Below are 26,158 nucleotides of genomic sequence, written 5' to 3'. Positions count from 1 at the left end.
ATGAGCACTGGGGGAAAAACATGGATGCCATGGAAATGTAAACCGGGTGTGTAGCCAACCTGGTCTGGAGGGATGAAGAGGAGAAGAAAAGAAAAGGGTAAGGACCCTTGTGACTTGGTGGATTTAGACTGGCGAAGAGGGGGAGAAGGAGAGAGTGAATACATTTCAGACATGGATTGCAAGAAGACTGTCCTCCCTTTCTCCAAATACACACACTTTAAAGGAAAGACACCACTTAAATATACTTAAAAAACGCAACGTTAATGTTGCTTTAAAAAGTCTCAAAATTATCGTAAGCTTTATAGGTAAGAAAAGGGAAGAAAAATACAGTTTTTTCATCAAACTTTGCAGTTCAGTCTAAGAATTCAGTTTAATAATTTAAATGTTTTATTAAGATTATTTTAGGGGCGCCTGGGTGGCGCAGTCGGTTAAGCGTCCAACTTCAGCCAGGTCACGATCTCGTGGTCCGTGAGTTCGAGCCCCACGTCAGGCTCTGGGCTGATGGCTCAGAGCCTGGAGCCTGTTTCCGATTCTGTGTCTCCCTCTCTCTCTGCCCCTCCCCCGTTCATGCTCTGTCTCTCTCTGTCCCAAAAACAAATAAACGTTGAAAAAAAAAATTTAAAAAAAAAGATTATTTTAATTCATCAGTGTATCTTTGGCTCTTGTCTATAGTACATAAAAATGATGAACAAAGTCAATATTCAGAGGACTATTCTATTGGCAGATCATTTAATACTTCAGTTTTTGAAAATAGGAACTTTGAGCAAAAAGAATCAACTTTTAAGTCTCATATAATTTTAAAACTCGATAAATGCCTTACGGATAGTTTAGCTGAGACTCTGTATTTCTGCAGGTAAGGAAATGAAAGCTTAGAGCAGCCAAAGTAACACTTATTTTTAAACAGCTGGTAGCTAAGCCAGAGCCAGTGCCACTAAACCAGGTGTAACAGTCTACCTACTTTAAACAGTTTAAGTTGTCTTCTAGAAGTAAATAACTGAATGTATAGCCTTGATACATCCTACCATGTACACATGTATCATCAGGACAGAACCTAGCAATCCTTTTCATCAGGTCCCCATCCTCAAAGATGTTCTTGAACACCACACAGACTGATACTAATGTGACAACTACAAGAAAGGGGGAATTACTATCCAATGAAGCAGAAGCAGATCCTTCTTTGTAAAGATTTAACCATGCAAATTAGATCAAACTGCAAAAGCTCTTCAAATATCCTGAGAGTTATAAGGATAAATTAAATTTACTTCACACAGTTGTTGTGGAAAGTTCGTGAGTCCATTCTGGTGAAGCTCCAGCTTTTCAAGATGCTCCAAATGACCACTTATACAGCATTTCTGGCTTAGGGCATCAATGTCTCTTAGTTCATTTGCTGAAAGGTCTAATGATGTAATATACTCTCTCTCAGAAGCGAGGGAAGAAATGCTGTCTGAATGCCTCATATGGGATTGAAGTTTTGATGATCCTTTTGTCAAAAACAAACAAACAATGGAAACATAAGCAAGTAATTTAAGTTCACTTGGTAAATATTTACTGATCACCTACTACTGTCAGGATCCCTTCCAGGCACTGGAGATTCAGTAGAAAACAAACTACAGAGCTTACATTCCAGTGGCAGAGGTGGACAATAAATAATACATATTTAATAAAATGGTATAAGTAGTGTAAAAAAAAAAAAACAAGAGATGAAGAGTTGCATTGGTGACAGTACTATTTACATTTCAGTAAGTAGTAGAAAGGATAAAAGAGTCAGTCCTACATAGCATCGTAAAAGGTAAAGTTTTAAATCTATAACTGTATTTCATTTTTCTACAGTGTGTGATATCATTAGGTACACAGAATTTGAAGGTTATGTACGATGAAATCAACACCCAAAAAAATTGAACAGAGGAAATTTAACAAAGTACTGTATTCTCCTCAAAATATCTATTTATTTACGATTATTGTCAAATACTTACTGAGTGAGTCATCTGAAGACAATATTTTTCTTTTTCGCCTCAGTAAATCTTCATGATCGAAAATGGGTCCCTATTAAACAAATAGATATTTATAATAAAATCACTATCATTTCTTGCAGCGAAGAGAACAGTTTCCTATCTGGTTTCCTTAAGGATCACTGTAAGACTTCCAGCAAAAGTACTCAGAGGACCAAGCCACACCATAAGACAGAGAGACCTAGCCTGGGCTCCATAGATACGGAGCTCTGAAAAAAAAAAAAAAAAAAAAAAAAAGATAAATCATTTTGAAGTGTACTTAGTACACATATGGTCCCAAAAGCTCAAGAAATGTACATTTAAAATGGTTTATACGTATATGTATATGTGTATATATATATATAGATATATAGATATATAGATATATATATATTCTGTATATAAAGTTTTCAAATATTAGGGAATTGCTGTACCAGTAGCTCCTAGCTTGACACATAATTTCAGTTATCAAGAGAATACCAATAACAAAACACACAACATAATCACAATTAATCATAACTTACCAATGAGTTGGAATGTCTCTGCAAATTTGGTGAGCAACGCTGTAAGGCACGATCTCGGTAAAATTCTCCCACACTAATTGAATTGGATTTTCTTTTCACAAGAAATGAGCCTTCACTTCCTATTTTTAAATGATAAAATAAAGGCAAATAAGAAATGCTGACTCAATCATAAGATGCTAGTATCATAGTACAATCATAAAAGATAACACATATATTCATTGATGGAAATTTCCCAATTCCCACTGTAACAGTTTTACAATAGAAATAATAAACTATGTTGGCTTTTCATTTTCAAAATTCAGCTACATTTCTCGTCATCCATAAATATTTACTGAATGGCTATCTTAGACCAGATACTGAATAAGTGCAGAATAAAGATAAGCAGGAAAAACAATCCATGCCTCATCTGAGTTCATAGTACAGTAGGAAAAGCCAACTAAAAAAATAGTTACATGCTATAATAAATACATGTATGTACAGGAAGCAAAGAAAGTTTACAGAAAAATCTGATCAATGTTATTCTTCTTGGTTTCTTTGAAATGCTTTTAGCAAATTTTCAAATTTTATTTAAATATTGGGATCACACTAAATTATTTAATATTCAGCAATCTTGACAACATCTCTATTTAAATTTCATATTATATGGTTTCATTTATCGAATGACGTTAAAGTAAAATAATGAGTTTAGTTGTCAATATTCTGCTGAGATAGAGGAGAGGAGCACTACTTCTCTTTTAAAAAATTTTATTTAAGGACACCTGGGTGACTCAGTCGGTTAAGTGTCTGACTTCAGATCAGGTCATGATCTCACTGTGGGTTTGAGCCCCACATCTGGCTCTGTGCTGATAGCTCAGAGCCTGGAGCCTGCCTCAGAGTCTGTGTCTCCCTCTCTCTCTGTCCCTCCCCCACTCACGCTCTCTCTCTCTCTTTCAAAAATAAATACACATTAAAAAGATGTTTTTAATGTAATGTGTATTTATTTATTTTGAGAGAGACAGAAAGATCGCAAGCGGGAGAAGGGCAGAAAGAGAGGAAGAATCCCAAACAGGCTCTGCGCTGTCAGCACAAAGTCTAACATGAGGCTCAAACTCATGAAACTGTGAGATCATGACCTGAGCCGAAATCAAGAGTCAGGCGCCCAACCAGCTGAGCCACCCAGGCACCCTGAGAAGAACTACTTTTAAAATTATGGATTTTCAGGACTCCTGGATTGCTCAGTTGGCTGAGTGACTTTTGATTTCTGCTCAGGTCGTGATCTCATGGTTGTAAACTGAGGCCCGCAGCGGTCTCCACACTGAACATGGAGACTGCTTGAGATTCACTCTCTCTCTCTCTCTCTCTCTCTCTCTCTCTCTCTCTTTCCTCTTCCCCTCCCTTGCTAGCACTCTCTCAAAAAAAAAAAATTACTCATTTTCAACAAAATAAGAATCAATAAATATATTTTTAAGGACAAAATATATTACTGAAAAATTATGAGATCATAAATCCTAGCACTCTATCTTATAAGCATAAAGAATGAATTTTAAGTTTCAAAACAAATTATAAAATCTACATATCCAAAAATCAATTTTGTAATATTTATATAAATCTTAAAATTGAAACAGATACTCCTACTTGGTTCACTATTAAAATTTAATTTACCCTATAATTTTAATTATTTCATGCTTAAGGAACTTAATAAAATAGACTTCAAAGTTAATTATATTTTTGTATCTTATAATTATTACATTTTCATAATTATCCCACTTTATGTTTGTGAAAGTTCTATGAGCATATTGTTTATAGAAGCAACAAAGGTATTTTATAATTATTTTTATGTCAGCAATTCTAACATTTTTCTTTATTTAAAAATACATAATGAGAATTCTTCTTTCAGGCATGATGGAGTAACAGACAGCTAACCTGACAACTCTCCCCACAGACAACTAGAAACTTGGAAGAAATATTTTGAACAACTGATTTCAAACACTAGGCAACCAACAAAAGGTTCAGGATGGTGTAGTGCCTGAAAGAAGGGAAACAAATTATATAAGCCTTATGCTCACCCTGGCTTTCTGCCTGAAGACCATTAAGGGCCACAGGCACAGGGAAAGGAATTTAAACAAAGCCCAATGGTTTTCCTGAGATGAAGAGGTGGAGATCAATGCTCATGGAGACTAACTAAGCTGAGAGCTCTGGGCAGAGTCTTGAAAAAAGAGCTTCAGTAATTGGCACAGGGGTTTCCAGCAGATTTGCACTATAAGAAATGTAAACAGGAGTTCTTCAAGAGGAAAAAAAAGATACTAGATGGATCACATGGAGGGTTTAAGTCACCAAAAAATTACAATCCTTAATTTTTGTGCATTCAATAACAAAGCTCCATAACACAGAAAGCATAAACAGATGGAATTAAAAGAAGAATTAACAAATCCATGGTTACAATTTCAACATATATTCATCAAATACAATAGAGAGAAAAATTAGTAAAGATATAGAAGACCTAAAAAATACTACCAATTTGACCTAATTGACCCCACAATAGCGGAATACACATTCTTTTAAGTGACACATAGAACATTCACCAACACAGATCAGACACTAGTCCAAAAATCAAGTCTCAATAAATTAAAAAGACTATAAATCATTAGATTCTCTGACCACAACAAAGTTATATATGATATCAATAACAAGGGGATATTGGAAAAGTTTCCAAATATATGGAAAACAAACAACACTCTCCTAAATAATCCATGACTCCAAAAATATCACAAAGGAAATCAGAAAATTTTCAACCCTGAATATAAACAGAACATACAAAAATTGTGGGATGCAGCTAACATGGTCCCCAAAAGAATTTGTATTGGTCTTAAATGTTTATACTAGAAAATAACAAAAAGGTCTAAAAATCAGTGTTCTAAGCATCCACATTAAGAATCTTTAAAAAGATTCTTTAAAAGAATCTTTAAAAAGATAAAGCCAAATCAAATGAAAATAAGTAAAACAAAGGAAACAAAGATTAAAGCAAAAATCAGTAAAAAAGAAAATGGACAAATGACAGAGAAGAATCAATGAAACAAAACGCGGATTCTTTGAAAACATCAATCAAATTAATAAACTTGAGACAAAGAACATACAAAGGGAAAGACACAAATTACCAATGTCAAGATTTAAAGCATTTTGAGGTCTAGTAGAAATTGTGTTCTGTTGATTGGGGGCGGGGGCTGGTCTGTGTGATTGCAAAGGTGTACTCCAACAGCCTTTTTATCTGGGAGCCCCTGTGTCATTCAAATATCTAACTCTGAGTTGTACAAAGTGTCACATTATACTATCCGTACATTGTGCTTTCTAGGCAGATCTATATTGTGTATTTTTTGGAAATTTTTATTTAATTTCTTGGAGATCACTGTGAATGGATCAAGAAATCCAGAATAGCCATTTTTTTTAAATATCCATTTAAAATCTGCTCATTTAAGTGGGACCATTAGCTTGTCACCAAGCAGAACTCTTTTAAAACAAATTTAAAACTACTTGTGGCCTATATATGTTTAATCCTGATTGAAGAGGAAGCTTCTAACTCAACACAGTAACCAGTTGTAAAACCCAGACCTTTATCAACACCAGGTAAAGAATTTCAGGACTCATATACAGATAGACAATAAAGTCATGCAATTTGAAAAGCAGTGTTTCATTATGAAAGAGCTCTCAAATTCCTTTTAAAGCTAATCTAATAAAAAAGATGTATAAATGTTCTTGAAAAAAAGAATTAAAGATCAGGTATCTCTTACAAAGGTTAACAGGACAGTAGGAGAATTATTATGAATGACATTAAATACAAGTTTGGCAACTTATGTAAAATGGACAAATTACTTGAAAGTTGAAAATTACAAAAACTGAAGCAAGAAGTAATAGAAAATCAAAATAACCATAAAGCTATTAAACTTATTAAATTTATGATAAAAATAGCCCCCCCCCTCAAATAAATTTCCAAACCTACATAGCTTTACTGGTGAAGCCTATCAAACATTTAAGAAGGAAATAATACCTCTCTTATACAAAATTTTAAAGACAATGGTGGAGTTGGAAACACTTCCCAACTCATTTAAAAGAGGCTAGCATTACTCTCATAATTATAAGAAAACATAAAACTACAGACCAATACTCCTCACAGATGCAAAATGCTTTAACAACATTTTAGACGATCAAATCCAATAATATATAAAAAAGGATAATGTATCATACCAGGTGAGATTTATCCCACAAATGCAAGTTTAGTTTAACATTAGAAAGTCAATCAACATAACTAGCCATATTAATAGAATAAAGGGGGGAAATATGCCCATTTCAACAGATGCAAAAAAGCATTTTCCAAAACCCATTAGTAATAAAAAGGCTCAGCAAACAATTAGTTGAAAGGAACTTCCTCTACTTGATGAAGGCTATCTATGAAAAAAACTACAGATAATATCATACTTAATGATGAGAGACTGAATGCTTTCCCCCTAAATTTGGAAACCAGAAACAATGCCTACTCTGAACACTTCTATTCAACATAGTACTAGAAGTCCTAGTCAATGCAATAAGACAAGAAAAACAAAAAAGACATATAGATTAGAAAGGAAGAGATCTGTCTTTATTAGCAATTGGCCTTATTGTGAACATAGAAAACTGTGGAGTCAACAACAAGCTGTTAGAGACACACGTTAAACAAGTAAGTCCACAAAATACAGTATTAATATACAAAGAAATCAACTGTATTTCTCTATGCCATCAGTGAACTATTGGAAATTGGAATTCAAATACAATACTATTTACAATACCATCAGAAAATATACAATAAAACAAATTGGTTAGAGAAACTTAAAATAATAAATGAAAATATATACATTTATATGTCAAAAGACTCATATTAAGATATCAATTCTCCTAGATTTATTATAGATTTATCTGAAGAAATTATTCATGTGTTAATTCTATATTATGTAATATTAATAGTATATAATTAATAGGGTAATTCTACATTAAATGTATGTATTTAATTCTAATAAAAACTCCAGCACAAAATTAATTTGTTGACTCAAAATGTATATGGATATGCAACAAACCTAGAATAGTGAGAGCAATTTTGGAAAAAACAAACAAACAAAAAACACCAGAGGATTTACACTATCTGATTTCAAGGCCTACCATTAAGCTAAAGTAATCAAGGCAGTATGGCATCAGCATAAGGATGAAGACATAAATTAATCCCACAGAATAAAGAATGCAGAAATAGAACTACGCTTACATGGTCAATTAAGTTGGACAAAAATGCCATTAATTCAATGAAGAAATATAGTGTTTTCACAAAATGATGTTTAAAAACTGGATATCCATATGTAAAAAAAAGTACTGTCAATCCTTCAGTGACATACATGAAAATTACTTAAAATGGATTATAGACTAAATGTAAAAGCTAAGGTTTTAACACTTCTATGAGGAAACACGGGAAAAATAGTCACAAATTTGGGATAGGAAATATTTCTTAAAAGTAATAAAAAACACAAACCATAAAAGAAAAAACTCAAAACCTGTACTTTATCTAAATTTAAAATCTATGCTCTTTAAAAAATAACATTAACAAAATGAAAGACAAACTATGACAGGGAGAAAATATTTGCAATTTATATATTGTCAAAGGAATTCTACCTAAATATGAAGAACTCTTTATGACATAAAGAACTCTTATAATACAATAGTAAGACAACAACCCAACTAAAAGTCAGCAAAAGTTCTGAAAAGATACTTTGCAAAAACAAATGTGAATTGTCAATAAAAACATGAAAATATTCTCAATATCTATAGTCATCAGGGAATGAAAATTAAGCCCAAATGAGTTAGGACTACACATTCACTAGAACGGCTAAAATTAAAGTGCCTGATGATATCAAGCAGTATAGTGTGACAAAGATGTACAGCAACTAGAGAGTTCATATTGCTGAAGGAAATGTACATGGTGTAACTACTTTGGAAAACAACCAGACATAAAAGAGAACATACTGTATCATCCTATTCATATAAAACTTAAGAAAATACTAATTTAATCTATAGTGACAAAAAGATCAGTAGTTACAGGGACCAAGGATTGGGGGATTTGTGAAAAGGCATAAAAGGAACTTTTATAGATGATAGAAATGTTGCATAACTTAATAGTGGTGATGATTGCATGGATGTACAAATTTTTCAAAACCCATGAAAACACACACTTAAAATGGGTGCATTTTATTTCATATTAATTATATATAAATAAAATTGGTTTTAAAAAATACTTGGGCCAAAAAAGAAAATACGTGGCCCAGAGATTTTGAGATTTGGGGAGAACTCTTACTGTTTGCCCTCTCAAATACCTTTATGGGTCACCCAAAGTTTTCAATCATACTGTTAATAAAAAAGCACTACACCCCATTTTTACCAAATTGCATAATGTTAAATATGTCCACCCTAGTTACTGTCATTAAATATATTGCCATGTCAATTATTTTAAGTTATTTCAGAGGAATTATTAAAATATTAAAATTACTTTATTTCCTCTAAAGGTAAAAATGTTTTAATGAAGCATTTCCTATTTGGCAAGCACTCTCCCAGACATTTTACCTACATTTTTTCTAGTGCTGGAAGATTTGCAACACTATCTTCAATAAGAGTGAGGAGCATATAAACCCACAAAGGGACCTTGTCAATGATGGAACATGGAATCCAATTCTAGTCTGATTCAGTGTTTTCACTACATTAGTCACAATTAACTGATCATGGTTAATATTCTAATACTTTGGAAGTGCAGATACATTTTCTTGAGTCATTGCCTTAACTGGAATTAGTGAGCATTAACTATTTCCAATGATGAACACATGTTTCCTCAAGTTTTACAAATGAATTAAATCAGATTTTTGTCTCAGTTTCTGTCGTTCAACACCAGTGCGTAAATGTTTTAAAACATTAAGGGAATATTTCTTTGGAATACATACCTTCACTATCCAGGTCGTCACTTTGACCAAACACACTGTCTACACAAGAGTCTGGAATGAAGGTCCATTCATCAAATTTATCAAGAACTTCTTCAGGAAAATTCCCATCGCTGCCTGAGGCTGCTCCTTCTTCCACAACACTTTTCATCTGATATCTGAGCACCATTCTTGCTAGGGTGGATCCTATATCTACAATAAAAAGATACACCAGCAAGTTACAAATCAACAAACATAAACACAAATCATACCAAAGTTCTTTCCAGAGAAATTTTTATTCCTCTTTCCAAAGTCACTTTGTAACCATGATATTGCATAAAAAGCAGGCAGTGAATTTAAATTTTTTAGAAATCATAAAAATTTACTCAAAGCTTTGGTGGAAGTGACAAAACTGAATATTTATGACACGAACTTGACCCGGGAAAGAGCCTGGGCTTTGAAGCCACACAGACCTGTGCTCAAATAACAGTAACAGCACTTGCAAGTTACATAAGCTCTCTGAGTGTTAGTTTCCTCACTTGGGAAATGGAGATGACAACGTAGGATTATGGAAAAGATTAAAGGAAATGGTGCAAATAAAATGTTTACTTAGCACAATGCTTAGAACACAGAAGACGCTCAATAAATGATATAGTTACTTTTTTATAAACTATTTGCTAAGTGATTCATTCTACTGGGAAATTTGGCGAAATTCAAAAGTTAACATCCTATTTTATTACATCTTATATTATGCTTGGTTATGAAGAAATTAGTTGGCAGAACTCTCATTGTGTTATGTACAGCCTGGAAAATCTCTTCAAATATTACTTCCATAGCTCACATGACTGACGTGTATGAGACTCAGTCAAGTAGTACCTGAAAGATGTTTTGAAGCTATGAATTCAAAATGTTCTTTACTCAGACGAACCGCTAATATAATTACGGTCATACCCTCCAATCAACCAATGACATGACTGTATTTTTTTAATTAGGTGAGACTTATCAAAGGTAAAAAACTTCATGTAGAACAAAGAGAATACAGTGGATAGGAAATCTCCCTTCTTCCCTCTCCAGTGTCCATCAGAAATCAGAGATTTAAGTAAACAGGTTGCTGGCAGGAGACTGAAGTGATAGAACATGGGATCTAATCATATTTCATTAGTTTCCAAAGTCCCCAGAGGGAAACCAAGTAATACATTTCTGGGGTTTTCTTGTGACAGAGTCTTTTCATATTCAAACATTTATGACTACCATATCTCACCAACATCAGTATACTAAAAACACTGCTCTGTCCTTTTTTATTTTTATTTTTTTTTTACTTAATAATGCACTCTCTATCTGACCATTTGGATTTGTTAGATGGTTTTTTCTCCAATGACTGCAAAGCATTCCACTGCATGAATGTCCCATGATTGATTCAAATACTTCCTTTTGAAGGATACTTAGAATTTTTCCCCTAATCTCTGGCTATTATAAACAATATTTTATTGTGCACCCTTGCACCCCTGCATTACGGATTCCTATCAGTATGTAGCTGGTCAAAAAAGCATGGATGTGCATTTAAAATATTAATGGATGTTGCCAGATTGTCCTCAAAAGAGGATAATTTGAATTCATATCAATAATGTGTGAAATGCCTATTTCCACTTATGTTTACCCAATTACCAATTTTTTATTTTTGCCAATATTATGAATATTTAATTAGCCCTACTATATGCACAGTACTAGTTAGATGCTAAAGTTACAACACTGGAAAAAAATGACATTGACTTCATGATGCATATAATCTACCAAAAGGTAGATCATAAAAAGAAAAAATACAATTATATAATGTAATAAATGCTACTACAGGTAAGAAACAAGGTGCGACAGGAATATGGGGGATGGTCTTCCACACAGACTTCATATGGGCAGGAATGTTTTCTTCTAAAAAGTGATTTGGGGCTGAAGCAAAAAAAAAAAAAAAAAATAGAAATGAAGAGACAGACAAGTGGACAGAAGGTAAGGCAGGCAGGTAGCTAGATTAACACTGGAAGACACATGACACATTTAGACACATTTTTTGACACATTTTAGAAACCGAGGGAAGGAGAGCCTGGGTGGCTCAGTCAGTTAAGCATCTGACCCTTGATATCAGCTCAGGTCTTGATCTCAAGGTCATGAGTTCAAGCCTCGTGTTGGGCTCTACACTGGACATGAAGCCTACTTTAAAAAAAAAAAAAAAAGAGAGAAACTTAGGGAAATTAGCCTGACTGGATCTTCTAGGGCCCACCAGAATGTTGCAAACCTGGAATTTGTAGAGGCACTAATAAGCATGGATGGATACTTTCTTCCAGCAGCATTTTCAGCAACCTTGGTGAAGGGAAGGGAAAAAGCAGACCACTGGACTGAACAGGAATAGGATATTGCCAGGTAAATGCACCAGAAAAATGACAGGAAAGCTAACATGTTGTTAACAAGAGAGTACTTAAGGTGAAGATCACTGTAGGGAAGGAAGCAGGCATGGAAGTTAACTTAACAGAGGGAAATAGGGAGCTCAAACTTTAAGAACACATTTAGTGTGAGTGACTGACATCTGAAATGACAGAAATCTTAACAGAGGATGATGCTAACTTGTCATTAATATATTTAATATGTACAAAACATATATTAACTCAAAAATTTCAAGAAAGTACCTTTTTAGCTGAAATATTGAAAAACTGAAAACTAAATATGTTAATATGAAGATGCAAAGTATATATGAGTGGGGCACCTGGGTGGCTCAGTCAGTTAAATGTCCGACTTCAGCCCAGGTCATGATCTCATGGTTGACGAGTTCGAGCCCCGCGTCAAGCTCTGTGCTGACAGCTCAGAGCCTGCAGCCTGCTTCAGATTCTGTGTCTCCTCCTCTCTCTGCCCCTCCCCCACTTATACTCTGTCCCTTTCTGTCTCTCAAAAATAAATAAATGTAAAAAAATTTTTTTTCAAAGTATATATGTGTATAAGTTTCTGCATATACATTTTAATGCATATGTATATGTAAGCATATAAAAAATCTGGCAAGAAAATCTACATTGATAAGGGACAAAATAGTCATTTTCTTTCTTATAGTTTTTATGTGTTTTCCTATTCTTAAAATGAGCATGGATTAGTTTTATAATAAAAAAATATATGTTTCTTTAAAAAGCAACTGCTCAGAAACATCCCACTGTCCCACTCTATCTTTATAAAACATTTGCTAGGAAACAAAGAATTAAATACAATATCACTTTCAAGCATTTCATAACCAAAAAAAAAAAAAAAAAGATATCAACAACAACAACAACAACAACAACAACAAAAAGATACCCAAACCTTCACAATATTTTTGGCTTAAGTTGTACCAAATTGAAATAAACCTAATGAAAATATTAGTGACTTAAAAAAAAATACTAATAGGGGCGCCTGGGTGGCTCAGTCGGTTGAGCATCCAACTTCGGCTCAGGTCATCTCACTGTCCGTGAGTTCAAGTCCCTCATCGAGCTCTGTGCTGACAGCTCAGAGACTGGAGCCTGTTTCTGATTCTGTGTCTCCCTCTCTCTCTGACCCTCCCCCGTTCATGCTCTCTCTTTCTGTCTAAAAATAAATAAACGTTAAAAAAAAATTTTTTTAAATACTAATAAAAACCAGACTTGGACAAAATCGTCCTGGTAATACTCACTTGTTTCTTTTCTTAAATTAGATGTCCTATCTGGAAACAAAGGACCAAGCCATGAAGGTTCGATTTTTCCTATACAAAATCCTCCAAGGCAAATGCTATTATTGGCCAGATCCAGGGCGAGTCTCCGTAAGAGTAAGCTGATGATCTGGCTGTCACCTTTTCCAATGCTTATTGTCAGAGCTTTCCGGACATCCTGTTCACGGGAACCACCATTCAGTAACAGTTCCACCAATTTGGGACTGCTTGCTTTCTCACATACCTATTAAAGGAAAAAAGAAGGTGACCATATTAAAAGCCTGTATTTCTTCCTTTTGGTAGACATGTAAATTGAATTTGGTGTGATTTTTCTCTACACCCTCATTTAGATAGAAATAAAATAAAATAAGGCAAAATTCATCCTTGAAATAGATTAGGAAAATACAGTAAGGTTAGCACCACAAATATCAGAGTAGCAGAAGCCAAATAATCTGCCACATGAGTCAGGTACTATGAAAAAGACACCATCATATGGAGAAAAAGCTCTTAACACCTGACTTAAGAAAGCTGAGGCTTCACCAATGATACACATTGCTTACACCTTCTGGGATTCCGTCTGCTCCTTGTAAGACATCTGGGAAACTAGTACCATACACAGTAAAGGCCACTGCCCTGCCTTCATTCATGATATAGAATATCTAAATGAGAATATGAACATCATAAAACTTGTAAATGCCACATACAAAGGCTTCTGGCTTTCCAGCACAAGACCCTGAATTTCCACAAAGAAATTTCCTATCTGTTTTCTACCTTCCCCTGAATGCTGTTTTCAGAGCATGTGCTCAAGGTAGGTTCGCGTGCTGGGTGCTACAAAAACTACAGTGACCACAGTAAGCAGAGGGAAGGCTTAGCAACCTACAGCATACTGGCCTACACAGAAGCAGCTTCTAAAAGGTGAAGGAATGATGGTCTGCTAACAAGAAGATCAAAGTAATAAATAATAGAAATATTGTATGTCAGGAACTGTGCTAAATTCTGTATACACTTGATTTCTAATCCTTATTAAAAACCCTTTGTCAGGGGCGCCGGGTGGCTCAGTCAGTTTAGCATCTGACTTCGGCTCAGGTCATGATCTCACGGTTCATGGGTTTGAGCCCCATTTTGGACTCTGTGCTCACAGCTCAGCCTGGATCCTGCTTCAGATTCTGTGTCTCCCTCTCTCTCTGCTCTGTCTCTCTCTCAAAATAAACATTAAAAAAAATTCTATGTCATAAAAATTATTATCCCCATTTTACAGATGAATATTTAGAAAAAGTATGTGATTTTTCCAAACCTATTAGAGGTAATCAACAACAGACTTGGATTTCAAGCCAAGCCTGTGCTCCTTTCACTGCCCACAATTAAGGATTAATTTTTTTTCTTTTCTTTTTTCTTTTCTTTTTTTTTTTTTCTTTTCTCCTTTCTTTTCTTTCTTTTCAAGACAAGGCCCTAAGATTTAAGGTACCAGGTGAGGGGAAGGAGACTGGGGGAAATTCCTGAATTCTCTAGAATTAATGTATGTTCAAGAGATTTGAGGGGATCATTCTGTGGTTCCATGGCACCAACTCAATGCCCACCAGTCTCCAGGTTACCTACCTTCAACCCATTCTCCCCAGAGCCACTATCATACCTTTCTACTTTAGATATGAGGAGGTCACTGCCCGGAAATCTTCTAAACCCCTCTGCTCTAAGACATTCCCCCAAACACAACATGAGGTTTTTCTAAAACTTCATTACCTTCATTTATACTATTTCTACTGCCCTAAATATCTAATTCTACTCTGCATCCAGCAAAAAGATGTTCATTCCTTTTTTTGTTGTTGTTGTTTTTTTGTTTGTTTTTTTGAGAAAGAGAGAGAGAGAGAGAGAGGGAGAGAGACAGCGTGAGTGGGAGAGAAAGTATCTCAAGCAGGCTCCAGGCTCAGTGCAGAGCCCAATGCAGGGCTCAGTCCCATGACCCAGGGATCATTACCTGAGCGAAAACCAAGATGTGGATGCTCAACTCACTGAGCCACTCAGGCACCCCAAAAGATGTTCATTCTTGAAGGAACAGCTTCATAATCTCTTGTACGGTAAGTCCTTGCTACTAAGCTCCCAAGCCACACACACTCTTCCTCCTCCAGACTCCTGTCCCATTTGCTTACACATAGCACGTAGCACACTAAACCAAAAACGCCTATCAGTTTTAAAAGTAGAATGAAAGGCTTGGATGCTATTGCAATTCAATTTGTACCTCCATAGCCTAGTACAATGCCTAGGAAATATATTTCATTTAACTAACAAATCACTAATATCCTATTTAAAAGCCCACAGGAAATTTAAAAGGAGTGGGAGGAAGGAAGATGGAGGGACAGAGGGGCCAAAAAACTCAATCACAAATGCCCTCTCTGTGTTCTAGCAAATTTTTTAGGTCTAAATTGGCACTTACTGCCTACCTCATATTAAAATGATTTACACTTTATCCTCTCTCCTTTCCCAATACACACTTAGAAAGAAACCATCCAGAAACAGAAAAACCCTTGTATATTCTTTACTACTTATCTAGCACTGTGCCCTCCACCTAGAAATTGCTCAATACACTTTTAAAGAGTATTTTCCTTGAGGGCCCAAAAGATCCCAGCTGACTTTAGGTACATGGGGATGAAGCCAGAGATGTATAAGAAAGTGTATCAGACAAAAGACAAGTTGGTTGAGTGTCCAACTCTTGGTTTCAGCTCAGGTCATGATCTCATGGTTCATGAGTTTAAGCCCCATGTCAGGCTCTGTGCTGACAGCTTGGAGCCTGCGTGGGATCCTCTGTCTCCCTGCTTATGCTCTGTCTCTCTCCCAAGATAAATAAACTTTTAAAAACTGTATAATTTACTATCTTTTGCAATCTTCTCTCTCATCTTCAAATTTATCAATAATGCAGCCCATGACCAAAACCAAATATTTTAGACTAGCCTTTGAGAATCAGTGAGCAACTCTCCCTACTCCCCTCCCTATCACCACCACTACCAAGAATCTATGGTATAGACGAGATTAAAGCATGCATTTGGGAAGCCGACTTTCCACTACTTACCAGGAGAGTGTCCTTAGGCAAGTTACTTAACCTCTCTGTGCCTCAATTCCTTCCCTGTAAAATGGGAATAATACTAGAACCCACTTCTAAGGTTGTTGCAAGGGTTAAATTGTGTAAAGGACTCAGAGCAGTGCCCAGGTGGTAATGAATACCACAACAGTTTGTTATTACTTTTATTCAGACTTCATCACAGTTGTTCTTCCTACCATGATCTGATGGTTTTCATCTTTGGATCTCTATCCATGTATTTTCATGCCCAGTATCAGTCTTCCATATTCTTCTATATGAATCATGTATATTACATCATTAAATTCTCCTCAGAAAGCCTAACAAGATTAACTCCATCTTTGCTCCGAATAGTCCTTAATTAAACAGCATTGGTACATAAATAGTGATTACCTCATTTTACACTGGTATCTAAAATAATGTATGTTCAATCTATCCACAAAATTTAATCAATATTTTTTTGAGGCAAATAATCTCTGACAAGTATGATAAATTCTTTAAATTTAACATACCCATGGAGGCAAAGATCTGATTTTGCTTAAAAATATATAAATAGGTGCTTAAATCCAAAAGAATGCAAGAAGAAGAATAAAATAAAAAGCTCCTATACAAAGATTTAGGTAAATTGAGAGAAGAGCAGGAAGCATTTCCTGTCAGAGATTTAAAATTATTACACTCGGGTGCTTTGGGTACGCTATTTCCCTAAAAAAAATTTGAAGGGGAAATTTCTTTTTAGTTCCTTGGCATATTCCAGTAATATTAGTGCAAAGATGTGCAGATCACACAAAAGATACACAATAAAAATGTATTATATTATTGAGGGAAATAATTTAATTACTTTTAATAATAGAGAAGCAATTATATTTAAGGTGGATTTCTTAAATGAAATTTGACTAAATGTAAGTAATTTGATTATTTATTTGGTCTTAATGTACACATTAATTGTGCATGAAAATAAGTTACAGGTTCAGTTTCTTTTTATGTAGAGTACTAATTAGTACTAACTTAATTTACAGTTGACAAATTGAATTGAATCCATAGGCAAGTGGGAAATTAAATAAAGTAAGGCTTTTAAAGTAAATTACTGGAAAGTACAGTACTCTGTTGGTTATTTAATAATGTACATTAAATCACTGCATAATTGCTTTGTTAGAAATATTATTAATTTCTAGAAAATATACATGGTGCTACCCAAATGCTATTATAAACTGAAATTTATGCAATGATAACCCTGAAATAACATGTAATGCACTTTAATAAATACTTACTAAATTCACACTGTATGTAAAGCAATGAGTTAGTTATTCTAAATGACATAAAGATGAACACTGTACATTTCCACTTTCATACAACTAACAAAATATAAAAGATATATTGTGTATATCACATATATTGTCATGGACTCAACAGAAGTAAATCTTTTATTTTGTATGGAGGTCAGGGGTGCCGGGAGGGCTTTATTGAGGAAAGGGCATTTGGGTTGGATTTTGAAGGTAAAGTAGAACATTTAGATAGAGGTGCTTGCCCAGTGCATGAGTGAAGGGAGGGAAGGAAGGCAGGACCACAGTGCTACACAACCAAGGGGGTGGTCAATGGCAGGGGATGCCAACGTGAACAGTGTCCCCAAGGGGGTGTAGTAACCGCCTGCATGGCCACATGCAGTACAACTGAGGAGAGAATTTGCTATCAGAGAAACTGGAAACAGAGAGAAAACGGTTGAAAGATTACCAAACCGAACCGTATGTTGTGTGGAGTGTGCCTGGAAAAGAATTTGGACAGAGATGCATTGTAGGAGACACATTTGGAAAGTTATTAACAATATAACAAGGTAGGTAAACAAGTAAAATGAAGGATTATATTGGGGCGCCTGGGTGGCTCAGTTGGTTAAGCGGCCGACTTCGGCTCAGGTCATGATCTCGCGGTCCGTGAGTTCGAGCCCCGCATCGGGCTCTGGGCTGATGGCTCAGAGCCTGGATCCTGTTTCAGATTCTATGTCTCCCTCTCTCTCTCTCTGACCCTCCCCCGTTCATGCTCTTTCTCTCTCTGTCTCAAAAATAAATAAACGTTAAAAAAAAAATTAAAAATTAAAAAAAAAAATGAAGGATTATACCGGATATGCCTAAAGGACCCTATTACCTCTGAAATTCTGTGAATCTAAATTCCTACTACAAATCACAAGCAATTGTGAAATAAACTGGTGAATTCTGTAGTAAAGAATAACAGGATGTAAGCAAGAGCTGTACAATGGTAGAGTCAAATAACAGAGAAAGACCAAAGTTAGGCCTTGAATATTTACCTGACAAATTAAAGAAGTTGCCTCCTTTGTTCGATTGGCGTCTGCTCCCAATAGAAGCAAGCATTCAACCATGATACTGTTATTCTGATCACACGCTTTCTCTAACATCACGCTTTTTAACTCATCGTCCATAGCTAATTTTGCAAAGCACTTGCAACAAAGGTTTAGAAACTAAAAAGAATGGAAACGAGGATTAGAGTGAGCTAAATCCATTAACAGTTAGCATACAGGTGAGAAACACTGTACCTGTTTATCCTTTTGTTCCATGATACTGGAAGACATCTGATGGAATATCACCGAATCAAAGGAATGATGCACCAGCAGGTTGGAAAAAGACACTGACAATTCCAGTATTGTTAAGATTGTCTGAAATCCCTGAAAGTGGGACCAAAATAATAACATAAGCAATTCTGGGCCAAAAGAATAAAAAATAAATAGTATAAAACAGATAATTTGTATGTGATAACTAACTAGATAATATTTATTGGGTTTGTACTTAAAAGCTATAAATCTTGGAACATTCCCATAAGCAAACCTTGCTCTCTCATTACTAACAAATAGAGCAGGCACACAGAGAATAAAAGGCAAGCTAACAAGCCATTGTCTAGCAAGGCAGAAAAAATCCCTAATGAATTAAAAATAAGCCATACTCACAGGATGAAAGCAAGATATTAATTAATATTAGAAGAGCTGAATCAGCAGAGCGACATACCCAAATCAGCCAGCAAAGTGTATTTCTTATTACAAGACTACAGATTAGGTTCTCTAGATAGCCTAGCATTTCGCTAACATTTTGGTGCCTTCTTGTGAAATTTCAGCTGCAAAAGATGAATATGAGCTCCTAGATTTCATTCATGTTGAATATAGTTGAGAAAAGCTCTAAAGGCAGTCTGAGGTTTACACCTCTGCAGCAAATTATTTATAAAGAACTAGTCAGTCACATCATTACTTTTCAGAACCACCTCAAGCATATTCCTAAGAGTTTTCTGGGCTCTCCACACGTGAGAGAGTTTCAGGAAAGAATGAGCTTTGGAATTTACTATTATTTAGCTTGGGTAAACTCATCAAAGATCAATTTAACCTAAAAAATTTTTATTATCTTTCAATATAATATGTTAATGAAATTGTCTAATAGTTACTATTTTGTGGTTTTAAGATGCTGAATCTCGACAAATACTAACATTTGATAAGAGAAGTAGTCTTAATTTTTGCAGGTCTGAGGGACATGTGGTCCACCCACCACTAGACTAGAGGTCCCTGCAAATTCAAATGAATGCACCAGAAAAGCAAGTAATACAAATGTGCACAAGGCACATAATTCAAAATAAAAACTTATAAACACTGAACTGACCAAATAAAATATGTTGACAGGCCAAATTTAGCAGACTGGTCAATAGTTGAAAACCTCTACTACAGAGATCCTAACATTTACACCTTTATGTATTAATACCGGAGTAAACTGAGAGCTCTATAGCTGTACAGATTTATCTCCTTTTTCTAGGATTACTTTTAATCAGTTCTGGCTTGGCTTTAGTCATCCTTGCCTGAGGCACATTATAAAAATCAGATTTATATAGCACATTATTGTTTTTAATCTAAGAATGCTGCATGTTCAGCACTTTATAATTAAAAACTTTACATACAGTATCTCATTTACTAGTAATGTCTGCGACAAGGTTATAGCCTGGATTTTTTTTTTATTCCTGGTCAATTCTGCCATTTATGAAAACATTTGTTGAGTGTGGTTTATGAAAGCTGCAAATTCCATTACCAAAACAAAACAAAACAAACGAACAAACAAAAAAACACAACCAAAGCAGAAACTCTTAAAGAGACTACTTGTTTTGCTAACATTAAAAAAAATTTTTTTAACTCAAAGCAAAGTGGATATGGAAGGAACCTACCTCAACATAATAAAAGCTATATATGACAAACCCATAGCTAACATCATACTCAATGGTGAAAAGCGGAAAGCTTTTCCTCTAAGATCAGGACAAGGATGCCCACTTTCACCACTTTTGTTCAACATAGTATTAAAAATCCTAGTCACCACAATTAGACAAGAAAAAGAAATAAAAGGCATCCAAGTTAGAAAGGAAGAATTTAAGCTGTCATTACTTGCAGATCATTTGATATTATACATAGAAAACCCTAAAGACACCACCAGAAAACCATTAGAATAAATGAATTCAGTAAAGTTGTAGGACACAAATTAAAATACACAAATTGATTATATGTCTAGACACTAATTATGAGTTATCAGAAAGAGTAATTAAGAAATGAATCCTATTTATATTTATATGAAAAAGAATAAGACACTTAAAAATAAATTTAACCAAAAAGATGAAAGACCTTTGCACTGAAAACTATAAAACGCTGATGAAAGAAATTGAAGTAAATACAAATAAATGGAAAGATACCCCATACTCATAGAATGGAATAATCGATGTGGTCAAAATATCCATACTGGCCTAAGCAATCTACAGCTTAAATGCATTCCCCATGAAAATACCAATGGCATTTTTCACAGAACTAGAACAAAGAACTCTAAAATTTGTATAGAACCACAGAAGACCTTGAATAGCCAAAGCAGTCTTGAGATAGAAAAATTAAGTTGAAGGTATCACACTCCCTGACTTCAAACTATACTACAAAGCTATAGTAATCAAAACAGTATGGTACTGGGATGAAAGCAGACACATAGGTCAATAATATACAACAGAGAGCCCAGAAATAAACCCATGTATATATGATCAATTAATTAACCAATAACACACAATGGGGAAAAGACAGTCTCTTCAATAAATGGTGTTGGGAAAACTGGACCAGCTTACATGCAAAAGAATGAAACTGGATCACTATCTTACACCACATACAAAATGAATTCAAAATAGATTAAAGACTTGAATGCAAGACCTGAAACCATAAAACACAAGCAGTAAACTCTTTGACATCAGCTTTAGCAATATTTTTTTGGACCATACTCTTCAGGAAAGGGCAACAAAAGCTATAATAAACAAATGAGACTGCATCAAACCAAACAGCTTCTGCACAGCTAGGGAAGCCATCAACAAAATGAAAATATAATCTAATGAATAGGAGAAGATATGCGTAAATCATACATCCAATATGGGGTTAATGTCCAAAATATATAAAGAACTTATACAACTTAAAACCAAAAAGACAAACAACCCAATTAAAACATGAGCAGAGGACTTGAATAGACATCTTTCCAAAGAAGACAGACATGTGGTCAATGTCTGTTGATGCTGATCTGCTCAACATCACTAATTATCAGGGAAACACAAATCAAAACTATAATGAGATATCACCTCACACCTATCAGATTGGCTATTATCAAAAAGACAAAAAATAAATGTTCTTAAATATGCAGAGAAATGTGAACCCTTGTACACTGTTGACGAGAATGTAAATTAGGGTGGCCACTATAGAGAACAGTAGGGAGGTTCCTCAAAATATTAAAGATACCCATATCATATGACCCAGCAATTCCACTCTTGGGTATTTACCCGAAGAAAATAAAAACATCAATTCAAAGAGATATATGCATCCCTATGTTCATTTCTGCATTATTTATAATAGCCAATATGAGAACCTAAGTGTCCATTGATGGACAAATGTATCGATAAAGAAGATGGGGTACACACGTATACACAAAATTGAACACTACTCAAACATAAAAGGAATGAAATCTTGCCGTTTACAACAACATAGATGGACCTAGAGGGTATTATGCTAAGTGGAACAAGTCAAACAGAGAAAGACAAATACCATATGATTTCACTTATACGTGGAATCTAAAAACCAAAACGAATGAACAAAAAATGCAAAACAGAAACAGACTCATAGATAAAAGGGAAAAACTGTCGGTATCACAGTGGGGAGGGGTTGGGGGCAGGTGAAATAGGTCAAGGGGATTAAGAGGTACACACTTCCAGTAATAAAATAAATAAGTCATGGGGATATAACATATAGCATGGTGAATATAGTCAATAATTTTGTAGTAACTTTATATGATGATAAATGGTAACTAGATTTAAATTGGAGATCATTTTGTAATATATAAAAATATCAAATCACTATGCAAAATTAATAGGATAATGTATGTCAGGGCGCCTGGGTGGCTCAGTCAGTTGAGCACCTGACTTTGGCTCAGGTCATGATCTCTCCCTCTCAAAAATAAATAAACATTAACAAAAAAATAGGATATTGTATGTCAATTATATTTCAATAAAAATAAATATGTGATAGGAAAAAAATCTGAGCCAATTTCTTTCTTAATCTCCCCTAAGTCAACATCTTTCATTCTTAATAAGGAACACTTATTATATATCACATGTGAAATGTTGTTTGATGAAAAATACTTAAAATATTTTACTGCAAGAAAAAAAAAATATCAAGGAGAAAAACTACTAGAGGTAAGCATCCCATAATAAAACATTGAGAATGACAAACCTTGAAAAATTATAACTTCTATTTACCTAAAATCTAAACAAGTAAAGCTCAGCTGGCTGGACTTTCTCTAGCACATTCTCTGCCCTTTCATGAAAAAGACAAATGGCAAATAAATATGCTGATTTTAGAGATTTAATAATAAATCACAGGATCTCTGCAATTCAATCCAATTCTCTTCACCTATAATTAAAATACTACAAAATGATAAATAGGTTTCAATTAACTAGACTATCTCCATTAATGCAAAGTGGGAATTGTACCAGCTGCTCTGAAAGAGAAATCTTCACAAGATCCCAAATTCCTTTCAAGATAATGCACATACTTTAATCTGTACTTCAGCCATATCCTTAAATCGTTGTAAACTGGAAACCAGAATTTTTGCCAGCAGATGCCCAGTTCCTATGCATAAATTCTTCTTTGTAATCAAGCATCCTATAAGACCTAAACCCAGACATTGAATTTCTAGAAAAATAAAAGAAAAAAGTAATAAAATTAGTGGTTTTAAATCTCAAAACTAAAGAAAAAATTTGAAGATACCCAGCCAATAGCTAAAGGCTTATACAAAATCTATCCTAAATCCTGGGGTGCCTGGCTCAGTCAGTTAAGCATTCAACTCTTGATTTTGGCTCAGGTCATGATCTCACCCACAAGATCGAACCCTGCATAAGGCTCTGCACTGACTCTGCACTGACAGCAGGGAGCCTGCTTGGGATGCTCTCTGCCCCTCACCCGCTCGCCCCTCCCTGCCGTTCCAAAATAAATAAATAAACATTAAAAAAAACCTATCCTAAGAGTGCCTGGGTGGCTCAGTCGGTTAAGCATCCAACTTCGGCTCAGGTCATGACCTTGTGGTCCATGGGTTCGAGCCCTGCATCGGGCTCTGTGCTGACAGCTTGAAGCCTGGAGCCTGCTTTGGATTCTGTGTCTCCCTCTCTCTCTGTCTGTCTCTCTGTCTCTCTCTCTCAAAAATAAATAAATAAAACCATTAAAAAAATCTATCCTAAATCCTGACTTCAAATGGTACCAACCTTGGTCATCTGGATACATCTGAAGTGTGTGAAGTACCGAATCAATAGCACCTTCCAGGGATAATACTTGTAATGCATCAGGAAAATGTGCTAGAGAAGAAATTACTTTCAATCCACATTTCTGAATCCCAGGATTTCCAATGAACTGAAATCAAAAGGACAATAGATATTTTCTATTTAAAATGAATTATTAATACTTACTTCAGTTAAAGCCAGCTACAGACTGACAAAATACAAACTAGTCCAAATAAAGATTATTACCTTTGATTTTGCCTTACATTACTAATTACTTTTTAATTATGATTAAGGACAAGAGCTACCATTTTAATACCGAGTACCTCTTCTGTGCCACACAGCATGCTAAGTACTTTACACGCATTTTCTTTTCACACGAATCTAAAGTCCATACTAATATCACTCCCAATAGCAGATGAGTTTACTGCGGGTTAGAGGGGTTGCATATTCCTAAAGTCACACAGATTGTCCATTGCTGAGATGAGACCAAATCAGGGATGTTGGAGCCCTTCACCTGTATACTGTGTATTTAGCCAGTAAAATGCAATGCTGACACTCACCTACAGAAAATACTAATCGAGAATCTACTCTTTAAGTGTTTTATATGTCATGTCTCATTTATTACCCCTCAACAGCCTCATGTGATAGATTCACCAAATTTCAAAGATATGGGAACATGAAGAGCTCAAATCACAAAGCTAGTATGTGTCAGGTCTAGGACTTTAATATAAATGTGTCTCCCTTAAAAACTCAGGAGCCAAAAACAAAAACAAAAACAAAAAACAAAAAAAGAAGAAGAGGAAGAAGAAAAAGAAAAGAAAGCACAGGAGGTTAATCGCTACCTCTTCCAACTTTTTAACCTCAACTCTTCCAGATGATTCGACATCATTTACTGGTATCCTAATACAGGCCACTTCTTTTTCCAAACTATCCTACTTATTAACTAAGAAGAAACAGTCAATACACTTTCCAACCACAGACAATCACAGTTACACCTTCTCTCTTAAAAGCCCGTGACATATAGCTAACTCTTATATGGGATGGGCCATCTCTGCTTTTCCATAATGTTTTCCATGATATGAATGCCCACCTAATAGCTTTCCTTTCAAAAATTACAATGCTATCCTTCACAGCACTTTTGTTTACACAGACACTGGTTTCATGGTATCTCTACTCCAAATGTGTGATTGGCACTACTGTGGGTATACACCACGGAGCTGAGAGCTTCAAGTCAGATCTCAAGCTCTCTTACAGCTTTTTCAACCAAAGCCATCTACCCTCCAACCTTTCTCACTTCCATACTGTCAACGAACAGACTTTCATTCCTTTCCAATCTAGTCCTCCAATGCCTCTCAATTGTCCTTATTCAGCATCTTTTTTTCTTTATAGGGTATGAGGAGAAGCATCACTTTGTCATCCTGTGCCTTTCTCTTCCACCCTAATTGCTCAGCTTGGACATCAGTTCATCTATCATTTCAACAACACACTCATATCCTTGCCCCGCTTCATACTCTTTCCTGTCATTGTTTCCATCTTACCAACTCTCTGGGTAGCAATTTGGAGCCAGTTAAATTTAGGTTTAAATTCTGCCTCTTTTCACTTAATAGTTCCATTAAAAATTAATGAAATAACATTTACTCAGAAGTGGTATTTACTCAGAAGGTATTATTCAAGAAATGAAAAGAAATTCAAAGTAGTTCAAAGTGAAGCTGGAGGGATGGCTCATGTGTCTCTGCCTCCTCACCTTAAACTGATCCTAAAAATCGGGGGTTGTTATGAGGATGAAATGAGATGACTCACTGTCTGTGCAACAAACCCTGAGTGATGGCCACGGTTCAGGCCTTGGGCTAACCACCCTCCTCATAGATGAAAAACTTCTAACGGGAGACAGAATGTCCCTTAATTGGTCTTCCATTCCATCAAGCTACCATTTCTCCTCCATTTCTAAACTTATTAATAGAAACATCTACACCCACTGTCTCCACATTCTCCCTACCCCTTAATTTCATATAATCAGACTTCTGTCCTTACCACTCTGAATTAAAACCATTCAAAGAAAAAAGTCCTTTAACAACCAAACTGCTGCTTTTTCCTCCCTTAATTTCCATGACATG

The 26,158-nt window shown here is 35.1% G+C and overlaps 1 protein-coding gene across 1 annotated transcript in view; it reads right to left on the bottom strand.

The window, feature by feature from the left end:
• LRRK2 (leucine rich repeat kinase 2) overlaps positions 1–26,158 on the bottom strand; it is a 138,010-nt gene that overhangs the window by 72,470 nt on the left and 39,382 nt on the right. Inside the window, exons 15-23 of the mRNA XM_045466554.1 lie at positions 24,030–24,174; positions 23,324–23,463; positions 18,772–18,900; positions 18,526–18,696; positions 13,148–13,406; positions 9,493–9,681; positions 2,513–2,631; positions 1,974–2,043; positions 1,263–1,480 (exon numbers count right to left, since the gene is read on the bottom strand). Of these exons, the coding sequence (XP_045322510.1) occupies positions 1,263–1,480; positions 1,974–2,043; positions 2,513–2,631; positions 9,493–9,681; positions 13,148–13,406; positions 18,526–18,696; positions 18,772–18,900; positions 23,324–23,463; positions 24,030–24,174 (1,440 nt within the window). The remainder of the gene's footprint in view (positions 1–1,262; positions 1,481–1,973; positions 2,044–2,512; positions 2,632–9,492; positions 9,682–13,147; positions 13,407–18,525; positions 18,697–18,771; positions 18,901–23,323; positions 23,464–24,029; positions 24,175–26,158) is intronic.

The sequence above is a fragment of the Leopardus geoffroyi genome, chromosome B4 (genome assembly GCF_018350155.1).
Source record: "Leopardus geoffroyi isolate Oge1 chromosome B4, O.geoffroyi_Oge1_pat1.0, whole genome shotgun sequence".
Taxonomy (NCBI): domain Eukaryota; kingdom Metazoa; phylum Chordata; class Mammalia; order Carnivora; family Felidae; genus Leopardus; species Leopardus geoffroyi.
Note: the sequence above shows the minus strand (reverse complement) of the source record. Positions and strands in the feature narration are given on the sequence as shown.